The 12,905-nt window shown below is 34.0% G+C and overlaps 1 protein-coding gene across 1 annotated transcript; it reads right to left on the reverse strand.

The window, feature by feature from the left end:
• Positions 1-1,091: 1,091 nt before the first annotated feature.
• On the reverse strand, positions 1,092-4,894 carry LOC115976259 (cytochrome P450 85A). The gene is made up of 9 exons (XM_031097433.1): positions 4,189-4,894; positions 3,288-3,609; positions 3,046-3,195; positions 2,706-2,951; positions 2,448-2,534; positions 2,274-2,352; positions 1,725-1,831; positions 1,404-1,528; positions 1,092-1,292 (listed from the first exon to the last, which is right to left on the reverse strand). Exons 1-9 carry the CDS (start codon positions 4,374-4,376, stop codon positions 1,205-1,207), a joined length of 1,392 nt encoding a protein of 463 aa, XP_030953293.1. The 5' UTR covers positions 4,377-4,894; the 3' UTR covers positions 1,092-1,204.
• Positions 4,895-12,905: the final 8,011 nt, after the last annotated feature.

The raw sequence follows: 12,905 nt of genomic DNA on the forward strand, positions 1-12,905 counted from the left end.
ATGTATGAATAATTTTTCCTGTCTTTACAGGCTTGAAGACATTTTATTTTTTAGCGTTTGGTTGCATTACTTAAAAGGAACTCTTGGGCTTGGACTTTTGTACAAGCCCCTCCTTTTTATATATGTGACAGGTTTTAGTAATTTTGATTACGCTAGTAGTCATTTTGATAGACGGCCCATCTTTGGTTATTGTACTTTTGCTGGCGATTATCTTGTTACTTGACATAGTAAAAAGTAGAAAGTTATTGCTCGTTCTAGTGTTGAAGTTGAGTATCGAGTTGTGGCTCATAATGCATCTTAAATGTTATGGGTTCAATATCTCCTTCTCAACTTGGGTGTTGATATTCCTATTCCTATGCAGATGTATTGTGACAATCAAGTTGCTATCTTTATTGCTAATGAATCTTGTGTTCCTTGAATGTACCAAACATATTGAGGTTGGTTGTCACTTCATCAGAATTCATTAATGAAGAAACAAATAGGGGCTTGACCGATTAACGCCCAGCACCTTTCTTTTCTCTTTGTCTCTCTCTATTCTCCTATTCTTTTTCGTCTCTCTTACCCCTAATTCTTCATATTTTAAGATTCAATTTTCTTTTATAGGGGATGGGGATGGGGATGGGGATGGAGATAAAGAGCTGCAGGCGCTCTTACACTTGCTCAGCCCCATTGAAATCCTAGTTGCATCATCTGACAACATTGAAATTGTTATTTTGCTGGGTAAAATGATATCGGTTGATATTGACTAACAATAGTTACTGGCTGCCATAATACAGATAGGGGATACTGGTTAAACAGAGGTAAAGGTTTTCTAATGTTGGTTCATGATGGGATATTTGAAATAAGGGAAAAGTAACCGGATTCTTAAAATAAAGCTAAAATAAAAAGTAGCGTAGGACCTACAAATAATACATAAATTAAGCAAAAACCCGACTTATAATCCAATGCCAAACGCACACTAATATGAAGACTTGAGGCCCCTACTTAAAAGAAGGCATTTTCATTATGACTAAGAACTATCTGCAATTATAGGGTTGGAAACTCGGAATACATGTATTTGCTATAGTTTCTACAAATGAGGGCAATCTTAATTAGCCGAAAAATTGGTAAATGCTCAATTTCATCAGGTTTCTAATCTGTTAAAAGTACTATTGTCTTTGTACATCCATATATGCTCTCTTTCTTCTGTACATAAATAAGTGTGTTAGTAAGATGAGACTCTAATATGTAGCCCATTTGGTGCTTCAACTCTTGGAAATTTCATTAGTTTATCACCTCCAATCTCTTCCCACCTGCAATGAAATGAAGACTGCATCAGCTAAAGGTTATTTACTTTGTTACTGCAGTTTTCATCTGGACAAAGAGATAAGGGAGGACTATACGTGGTGGGCCACTAGTGTTACCTGTATCTGGTTATAAAGTAGTGTAGGAAAGTGGAAATTTCTGCTATTCCCAGTTCTTTTCCAGGACACTGCCTTGTGCCCCCTCCAAATATCAATAAGTTATTTTGACATTCCAAACTCTTATCCTGCATTTTACAACCATGGTAATTTTGTTGCTTAGAATATAATTTCAAAAAGTCATCATCGTGTTTAAAATTTTAAATGACGTAACATTGGATACACTTTCAGATTTTTTATATTCAAGTTGAAATATGAAAACAAATCTGTTTCAAATGAAAATAATACTTTTCCAATAAGAGTGTGAATAGAAGAGCCACCTACCATCCATCTCCATGGATTGAAGGTTAATGGTTCTGGATATAGAAAAGGGTCATAGTTTATCTCCCTTGTATAAACATATATTCTCCATCCTTTTGGAATCACAAATCCTGCAGAAACAGAGAAGAAAAGTTGTGGTTAGCACTTAGCAGTCATTAATCCACTGTTGACAATAGTTAAAGAAAAAACAAACAAAGAACCTATGGCTATAAACATGGCCCACAGCCTTGTATTTGACCAGTAGGTCATATGGTCAAGCACACTATTTTATTGTCTTAAAAATTACAAAACAACAGTTCCCTCTTAAAATTATTCTTAAATGGAGTGATTTGCCTATATTGGCAGCTAATGCTAAGTTTCAGACTTATTTATTGCTATAGGACTATAATGACAAAAAGGGTCGTGCTAGCCGCATAAATAGCTTCTTGAGCCCATAAAAAGACTGTAGAAACTATAGCACAGAAAGGGATCATTTTATTCATACTAACTTGCTTTGATTAGATTATTAAAAAAAAAAAAAAAAAAAACTTGCTTTGATTTTTTCAAACTTACCATTTAGCTCCATATCTTGAGTGGTTTTCCTTAAAACCCCATTAACAATTGTGGCTAATCTTGATGTCTCAAAAATGACCTGCATTAGAAAAAAGTAGAACCCCATCATATTTTATTAAATTTCATATACTACCAAAAAACAGGATGATGTACTCAAAGCCACAAATTTATTACCGCACGAGTGAACCTCATAGATTTAAGGTCATTACAATCAATGGGATCCTCAGGCCTTTTCCTTTCTCTAATTGCCAAATGCTCTTTCTGCAAATTTCAGAGATATAAGTCAGTGTCACAGGCATGTCATACCAGAATATCAACATTAAAAATCAAAGAGATTTTATGAGTACAGAGATGATGAGGTCCCCTCACCACTTTTATTTGTTAAAATAAACATTATTATTCTGCGATTTTTAAAAAAAAATGTTCACTCACTCTTAGTTCTTGAAGAGCTCTTGGATGATCATGGAGATACTTGACAGCCATCATTGAAGTAGTTGAAACAGTTTCATAACCGGAATACAAAATTGTAATTATTTGATCAATTATTTCTTCATCAGTAAGTTTGTATCTATTTTCATCACTTCTCATTAGGCAACCAAGCATGTCTTCGTGGGTTTCCTTGGAAGCTCTTCTTTCATCTATTAGCTGTGTCAACATGCTTACAATATTTTTTCTTGCCTGTAAAACATTGTGAAGCACATGTATAATTATAAATCTACTAAAACTCCCATGTAAAACTATGTTATAACTGAGAAAATACTAAGCAATTTACCTGGAACCCACGACGATAATTTGTTCCTGGAAGATCAATAGGCAATGAAAGTGTCCCTAAAACCAGCTTAAAGAACTCAGCCATGAATGGTTGGGATATTGAACAGGATTCAATACCAGCAATCTGCTTAAGGGATGAGAGAAGAGCCATCTGCATAACAAAGAGAAAGAAGAACTGAATAAGTAACAAGTTTATAAAATTGCATTGTCCTGAGGGCTTAGGATTGTGATTATGATGAAAACCTCTTTGGTCTTTTCTTGAATGTTGATGATATGGTTATCCCAGTTGTTAAGGTGGCTTCTCATGAAATCATCAATTTTTGGCAAAAGCTGGTCTCTGATTATGGTGGGGCTAATAAGGGCAAGCAATGCTCCTCTCATGTACTTGTGGGTAGAGCCATGGACTGCTGCAATGTTGCATTTTCCTAAGATATCTAGCATAGACCGTGGGTAGCCAGGAACAAGGCCTTTTGCCTCATTCATGAGGATGTACCTGTTGAGCTCAGGATCCATTGATACGATGGTAGGACAGCCCAGTATGTGGGACTTGAAAAAACTGCCATACCTGTCATTGAATATAATACAAAGGAAACTGTATGAGAGATTATTAATAGAGTAAATTCCAAGAATGATCAGTGATTAAGTCAAAATCACTAGAACATCAACTCAACCACCAATAAGTGTGCAGAGAGTTGCTTTTGTCAAACATACAGGTATATTTGTGGTTTTTAATGGACAACCCCCACCCAAAACATATATTGATTTAACGCTTTAGAAATTCTTAAGGCATCTTTCAAACAATGAAAATAGAACTTATTTAGCAACGAATTTTAATCTTCTTTATGGGATTTGTAAGGCTCAGTTGAAGATAGAATAACCCAAAAGCTCAATTATACTAATAATCAAGAAGGGCATGCAGGGGGGGGGGGGGGGGGTACAGTAGAGCTAAACAGCTTGAACCACAAAACCGACCAAAAATAAGCAGTTATTGGCCAAAAACGTTAGGTTGAAAGTACAGACAATAAAACCAAAAGCTTCCTGTCCACTAATGCAAGCTGATTAAGAAAAAAGGAAAACAGAGAATACCCTGTATTGTAATATAAATCTAAGAAAAAGGAAATCCTATAGAAGATAAAATAATCACCTTGCTCTCTGGTTTTTCATGAAGTTTGGACCTTGTTTTAGAAACTCAGTAGTCTCTCCAAAAACTGGCCAACCCATTGTACCAGGAGGCAAACCTTTCTTCCTATACCTCACCTCATTCCATCTCAATAAAGCAGAGCAGATACAGAGCACGAAGACAGCCACAAGAACCAGAATGAAAACAGCCATTGATGCTCCCAAGAAGCTCCACCGCCACTCTACAAAGTGCTGTAAATGGTATGGGCCTCTATAGTTTCAGTTACCCATAAGTGTACATATATATAATGGGTGTCTCCACTGTGGGGCGAGAGTGAGAGAGAGAGAGAAAGAGAGGACACATAGGCCAAACTCTGCACCCTACAAGGAGGGACCGACCCTATTCTAATTCTAATACCTCATAGTCATCCAGAAAATTACATACAAAATTGTGCTCCTGTTTAACCAAAAGATGAATAACACTTCAAGACTTTATTAGTTTATTTCAATATTTTAGAAAGAGAAGAGAGGAGGAGAGTCGGTTGGCAGTTAAATTTGGGAGATACTGTACAATATCTTCAACTAAATCTTTTTTATGATAGGTGTTGGTTCTATTCAAGAAAATGATTTGGGAATTACTGTACTATATTTTAGTGTGTTATAATAAACCATGAAGCCAGAGAGAGAGAGAGAGAGAGAGAGAGAGAGGGGGAGAGAGAGCATTCCACCCTGTTATGTAAAACCCATTTTTGGTTATTTTAGAGTTTACTGTAGCCTCACATAATCAAAAACTATCCCCCATCGAGTCAGGGAAAATGCAAAAATTTTGCAACTTGCTACAGGAACATGTAAAGATACGTGTTAACTGTAGCACCTTATTTATTTTTTTACTCCTATTTTATTCTCTCTCCCCTGTACTGTCACGAAAAGTACAAAAAATGTTTCTTTTTCTTTTGTTGTTGGTGGGTATAAAACATAATATTACATGAACTGCAAAAAATTAAGATATAGGATGTCTTTTTTTTTTTTTTTTCTTTTTTTCAATGAAAAAAGAGAGTAGAGGAGACAATTTGAGTTGACGTTTTCCACCTAAATGTGACCATATTGACACTATACTTGGTGGGCTCAGACATGTGCTTTTCATTAAGGGATTTAAACTTGAGATTTCCACCTCCAAAACCCTTAGAAGTGAGCTCATAATCACTAAACCAACCACTTCCGAAGGTAGATATAGGTTGTCTTTTTATAAGAAAAATTATTAGTTGTACACATTTTGTGTGTCTACAGGTTTATATTGCTAGTATATTATAAATGGGTCCTGATATGGGCAATTGTTTACAAATTATTTTGTGAAAGTTTTGAAACTACTTTATAAGAAATTAAAAAAAAAAAACTGTCAAAATATTAATTAATTTTTTTTCTATAATTTTTTTTTTAAAAAAAATGATTCACTAACAAATGACTTTAGACATCCACTAACATTTCCTAATATAAATTTATAAAAGTCATATTTATAATAATAAATATAAAATAAATAAAATAAGTCTTTTTGTAATGTAAAATATATTTTCAAATGAGAATGCTATAAGGTTAAAAAAGGCATATGTATGGAAGGATGCACATGCACACCACCCAATTGGACCTAAAAGAAAAAGGCAGTCCAACTCCAAGCCCCAGCGCAGCGCTTCACATGTTTGTCAACAAGATCTGGCTCATGGAAATTGAAATTGGAAATTCCACAAGAAGACAAGCACTTGCTTCCCATGTGAACAAGTGGAGAGAGTTTAGAGTTTCCACTCTTTAACTGCAAGTTTTGAAACTAGACTGGTCCTAGTAGCAGTTTGATGCTGTGAAGACTGTGATTCCTAGAAAACCATAAACTGTGCTATTTGACTTTTTGAACTACCTATCTTGTAGACTTTCAAAGCAAACGGAATTTCAAAAGAGTCTATGCAATCTGAGTCATATAAATGCATATACTTTTCAGTGCATTGTGTGAGAATTTGATGAAAAAAACCTTATTTAATTTCAGATCTAATGGAAATGTCTATTGTGTTGTGTTAAAGCTTAACTGCAGGTTGATGGGGATAAAAACTTAGTTTTCTGCTAATCACATCAATTGACTAAATATGATTGGAGATTTGGAGTTTTCTACCTGACTATGATTACGTTAAACATAATGAAAACCTTGACCTTTTTGCTTTAATAATAGGGAAATTTTGCCATAAATTTAAGCTCTCCACCAACCATTGCAAAACAATTTTGCTTTTTATTCCGAGATTTGTGGTTAATTATCACAGCTAACCAATCATGTTATTCAATACACACCTACACCATATACGATACAAGACACACACGTACAAAGATACATCAAACAGGCCTGTATAATATAAGTGCTAAGAAATTGCTTTTATCGAAGCCATTAATTGTCTTTCAAAGATCAAGCATAGCGGTAGACTAGTAGTACTTTGTTTTGTGTGCAAAGGATTGCCTTTTGCCAGCATAGTAAATGAAAAGTAACGTGATTACAAAATTTTTGAGGTAAAATATTAGTATTATACATTATGTTGAATATATTAGTATGGATATAGAAGTAAAAGTATAAAGTGTAGAACACAATAATATATGAGGGTTACTTAGTTTAGCATAACAGCCTACATTCATAGAGAAAATTCTAAATGATTACATCAATAATATATTGGAGTGTAGTACAAATCATGTGTTACAATAAATCATACATGTGTATATATAGTAAACTAAACCCTAAACTAATAGATTTCTAGTACAAATAGGAGACTTGGCTTGCACATAAAATAAAATTAGGCTTGGGCCTATGCTAATGGGCTAATATATCTCTAACAACCCTCTCAAATTCAAGATGGAAGCTTGAGATTTGATAAGGTTGAGAAAATCCCTTGAATGAAGTTTGGCTCTGTGACGGTAGTTTGAGGAAGGCAGTGGTCTTGCAGTGTTGATGCGACTTTTAACGTTGGCATGACTATATCGGAAAATTTTGACGACAGCAGTAAGAAGCTAAAGAAGATGAATGCAACGAAAAAAATACCGAGGAAGATAAAGATTGCTCTTAAATATACCGTAAGGATATAAAATCATGGCCACAGGAACCTGACTCTAATACCATGTTAAATATTAGTATTGATACACCATGTTAAATATGTTAGTATGGATGCGGAAGTGAAAGTATAAAGTGTAGAATACAATAACACATGAGGGTTACGTGGTTCAGTCTAACGGCTTACATCCATGGAGGAAACCCTAAAGGGCTACATTAATAATATATTAGAATGTAGTACAAATTCTGTATTACAATGAATCATAATATATGTATATATAGTAGACTAAACCCAAAACTAATAGACTTTTAGTACAAATAGAAGACTTGGCTTGCACACAAAGTATAATTATTCTTGGGCTTATGCTAATGGGCTAATATATCTCTAACATTTCACAACTTTTTATCAGGGTAACAAAACAATGTGTAATTAGTGAAGAAAAAATAGTAAGTTTATATTAAATACATAGTAAAAATATTTTTTGAGTTTTATTAATGTATACCTCTAGGACATATGTTATTAAACCATTTAAAGAAATTTTTTATAGGAGAGTGAAAAAGTACTTAATTTTTTTGAGGGTTTTTTCAATTTTTCATAAAAAAAATTCATAAAATAAATGATTATTGTTTGCACCAAGGGCGTACATTAATGCTAGTATAACATGCTACTTTCACAAGGGCCTATGTGATAGATGTGATTGGTTGTTTATCTACCACTATCACATAAACCAATTATTTTTTCTCCAATATGCCAACACTAGTCGCAATATGCCAAGGGGTTGTGTTAACAGACACCTACTTTATGTAAGAATTTACCATTTTATGTCAGAATTTTTGTCAGCCACTTAGCTTTATATCAGTTTAAGGAAATTTTTTATAGGAAAGTGAAAAAGTAATTAATTTTTTTGAGAGCTTTATTCAATTTTTCATAAAAAGTTTCATAAAATAAATGATTATTGTTTGCACTAAGGGCATACATTAATGCTAGTATAACATGTTGCTTTCACAAGGCCTATGTGATAGATGGTGATTGGTTGTTTGTCTACCACTATCACATGAACCAATTATTTTTTCTCTAATATGCCAACACCAGTCACAATATGCCAAAGAGTTGTGTTAATAGACACCCACTTTATGTAAGAATTTACCACTTTATGTCAGAATTTTTGTCAGTCACTCAGCTTTATATTAGTACATATTTTGTTAGTTTTATAGGCTTTAGGGTCAACTTTATACAATTTTTTTAGTAAGTGAGACCCATATTATTTTAACTTGGGAAATGCTAATAAGTGCCCTTAGGGCATTGGTTAACAATCCATTTTAGGAAAGTTTTGACATTATTTCTATGCAAAATGAAAAAAAGCAATCAAAACATTAATTGTTTTTTTTTTTTCTCCATCAAAATTTTCTTTAACTGGATTGTTAACTAATGCTCTAAGGGCATTCGTTAACATAACCCTTTTAACCTTAATAAGCACTGCATGGTGCTTGTTAACATTTCCCTATGCCAAATAGAACAATTGTGACAAAATGTATGAATTGTGCTAAAGTACATTTATTTTTCCACCCACTTTTTCAAGCTCTTGACATGTGTTTAGGAAAAGGTTTTTTTTTTTTTTTTTTTTTTTTTTTTTTTTTTTTTTTTTTGAAATTAAGCTAACATTTAAATTATTGTCATACATTTACTATAAAATTTACCAAAAATTATATATTTTGATAAATATTATGCAAATGAACGGGTTCCAAATGCACTTTTACACAAGTCTAAGGGAAAGTGTGAAAAAATCGGTGGTATATTTATTAGTGTCAAAGACTTATCATAAATGTACTTACGGACTCAAGGAGACTCAGGCAACTAACCTTTAATTCCCCTGTGACTTTATATGGAATGGAAGGCACATTTGGAACAAGTGGTTGTCATTGCGTCGATGTATGGAATACGTTCATATCAGAGCTATAAACAAGCCAAACAATCTATGAACAAGTTAGGTTCGATTTGGAAAAAAAAAGGAAAGAAAAATTTATATTCATTAATCAAGCGAACAAGTCATGCTTAGATTTATATATTTTAAGCTCGAATATTAAACAAGTCAGGTTAAAACATAAAAATATGTTCACAAAAAAACTCATGAGTATAAGGATAAATTTGAGTTCATATTGAATCTTATGTAGTTAAGTATGGCTAAATTTAATCAAAATAAGTCAAATCTGGAAGTTTGGAGAAAAATATGAAGTTTGACCAAGTTTGATCGAACTTTGACTAAACATTTGACCATTTAATCAAAGTGATTCTTGTCCTGATATGTAAATAATTCAATCCTTTTTCAATGATAGGTGGATTGCTCAAATTAGACATAAAACGAACAAAGTATTACAAACGAGAAAACTCTCTAAAACGGAAACCTTAACCCTGGTTGAAAATAGGGTTTGATTGAAACTTGGTCAACTTCGAATCATGCAAATTTATATCTTCAAAAATCTTGTGTGACAAAAATTATCATGGTCAACTCTGGGTAACCAAATTTTAAAAAGTCACATGAAATATCAAACATACCTAGAAAACGCTATAGGAGCCAGCAACCCTTATATTAATTTACAAAATGCTTAGCCCATAGCATGATCATATATGCAAATTTGTGCACTTTCGCTACGAAAATTGAAAAATTTTATGATGCACCAACTTCCATAAGCCATAGCATTTTGTACCGACCTCCGATTTTGTCAAACTTGGTGTCATTGGAAATATAAATTCATAATATTTCCAATGATACTAGATTTTCCATATTTTGAGTCCCATAAGGTCCTTAAAATTTCTTTAGAAGTCTGTAGCAAAATTGGAAAGCATGTTAAACTGGGCACATAAGGCTCACGCTTTTAGCCTGTGTCCTTCACGTCGCTAGCAAGTGAACATCATGTGTTGGCACATGATAGATGTGCCATCTTTTCACTTATAATACGCCCTCTTTTCCCTCCAAATGAGTAGAAAAAGAGGAAGCAAGGAATGGATCCACCCCAAGCTTAAAAACAAGCCTCCAAAGTCTTCTAGCTTCGTTCATAGTAGTTTGGAAGTCTCCTAGAGTTCACCCATAGCAGTGTTTAAACCAAGATTATCATAGTCCACTACTGTTAAGTGTCCTTGGACTAAGAACTCAGTAAGATTTTTGTCAAATTTTTAGAGCCAGTGAGGGTTTCCTAGAAAGTCATTCAAGATAGTGGTTGAAGCTAGGTCTTCGTAGTTCACTATCACTATGTATCCTTAGACTAAGAACTTTACATGGATTATGCTTGTAGGGGCTTGGGCCCAAGCAATCGGGAATGGCCCATGTAACCAAGGCCCAAGGCTGGCTTAGGTAACAAAGGCTATCCCAGGAAATAGAGACTAGCCCAATACTGTAGGGATAGGCCCAGCCCAATAACAAGCATGAAGAGGTTCAAAGATTGATGTTCGGGGGAATCCTATTGTGTTTGGACTTGGTTAGGGCCAATATCAACTAATAAGCTAGGGGGAGGCTGATGAGGGGATGGTCAAATTCAGGTCGGTCCCCAAGTATTGTTAGAGCCTTTGGGAAGTTCGTCGTCGAACGCTATTTGGCGTTTGGAACAAGTTTCAAGAGAATCCTCAAAAGAAATGATTTTTCCTTGGGATTCTAGGCAAAAGTGGGATTACGTGGGAAATGATGAAAAAGTAATAAATTGAACCCACTAAGGAGAGACTATAAAAGGGGAGGGAGGACGAATAGTTAAGGGGTTCGAAAAAAGGAGAAAAGGGAGAGAAAGAGAAAGGGAGAAGAAAAACCAGAGGGTAGGTGAAAACTGGGGTTAGAATCATGAAAGTAAAGGAGGTTAGGTGCAGCGTTTAAGGTAATGATCCATAGGAGTGTAAGGAAACCCACCAACAAGTAAATTGGGAGCCCAAGTCCTTTATCCCTGAAAGCATCACTCTCGGGTTTAGGCACCACAATGCTTATTAGTGCTCTAAGACTACTGGCACCCTATTGGAATGCTGTCGAAATGCTAAATATTTCCTAATTACTATGCTATTGTTGACGATCTGTGTAGCTATCATAGTGCTCCATTATGTAAATACCCCATTTTGCAACTCACATTTAACTCCATATGGGGGTAAAACAATAATTTCACATCTTAAGGGTAAAGTAGTTTTCAATTGTTGGATTTTCAATTACTTCACATAAAATAGATCTTGAAGTCTAAACGATTAAAACGATGAGTCACAGGCCTCAACGGAGCATCAGATTTGAAGATATCATGAAATCAAGTTTTAACAGCTAAAATACATTCATGTAATTGAGTTCGATCACATGTAATTATGAGCAATTAATTTTAATCTCTTTCATGTGGATTTAAATTAAAATCAATGACGTGTCATATTTCTATTAGTTTGGACTAAAAATAATGGTAAAAATGCATACCCTTCATTAATCCGATAGTCAAGAATGAATGATTCCTTGATTTTTGGAATTAATTTAACAATAACTAGCATCTAATAATGCTAAAATGGAGTTAATTGGGCTATGTTTGTTGGGAGGTGGAGGTGGAGGTGGAGGGGGAGAGAGAGAGGAGAGAGAGAGAGAGAGAGAGAGAGAGAGAGAGAGAGAGAGAGAGAGAGAGAGAGAGAGAGAGAGAGAGAGAGAGAGAGAGAGAGAGAGAGAGAGAGAGAGAGAAATTTGTGGAGTTGATGAATTAATTCGAAGTTGACTTGAGTGGTAAGCAAGCAAAGGAGCATAAATGGAAGGTTTTGGGGTCATTTAGGTCAAAGTGCTGATTGAAATTTGGATTTAGTCTCTGTCTACTAGTTGGAAAGATTTGAATCCTAAATTAATCTGTTTAGATGAATTTCTTTAACCCATGATGCTGGGACAGACCTAAGGGGGTCCTAGGCCCCCTTGGCCCCTTTTTTTTATTTTTTATTTATTTTTTACTTATTATATTTTATATTCTTGTAGTTGGCCCCCCTTTTTCCAAAACCTTAAGTCCCCTTCCTTTCCAATCAGCCTAGCCAGCCTAGCTCAACTAGCTACTATCCAACCTAAAAACTTAACATAAACAATAAAAGTATCCACAATGGTAATTTTATTTTAGCAAAAAAACTATTTTACCATCAAAGAACCAAAAAATCATGTGTTATTGGAGAAGCGAAAGCTAAAGCTAAATTTTTTGCAATTATAGTGAACTAGTATAAATACCAGTTGACTGTAGCAAGTTGTTAAAAATAAAATAAAATATTTTATTAAGATTATCTCTCTTCCTTCAATTAAAAAACTAAAATTCTCTCTCTTCTTTTATTATTTTAATGAGTTGCTTAAATTATTGTAAATGAAGTGGTAAAAAAAAAAAAAAACATTTGATATTTGGTGTATTGTAAAGTGAGGTGGTAAAATAGATAAAGTAACTTTTTGAGATGCTAAAAGCTAAATTTTTTAGCATCACTACTATGAATACTCTAACTTCAAAAAAATTAAAAATCCTAGCCAGCCTAGTATAAAAAATAATATTATTTTGTGTTTTTTTTTTTTCCTTTGTTGGTAGATGATTGCATCTTAATGTATTAGGAAAAAATGATTTTTTGTATTTATAATTTGTTAATACCATATGGACGCCTATTTGGAGTTTTTTTTTTTGCTTATACTCCAGCCCTCTTAAGCTTGAAA

Source organism: Quercus lobata, chromosome 2 (genome assembly GCF_001633185.2).
Source record: "Quercus lobata isolate SW786 chromosome 2, ValleyOak3.0 Primary Assembly, whole genome shotgun sequence".
Lineage (NCBI taxonomy): Eukaryota > Viridiplantae > Streptophyta > Magnoliopsida > Fagales > Fagaceae > Quercus > Quercus lobata.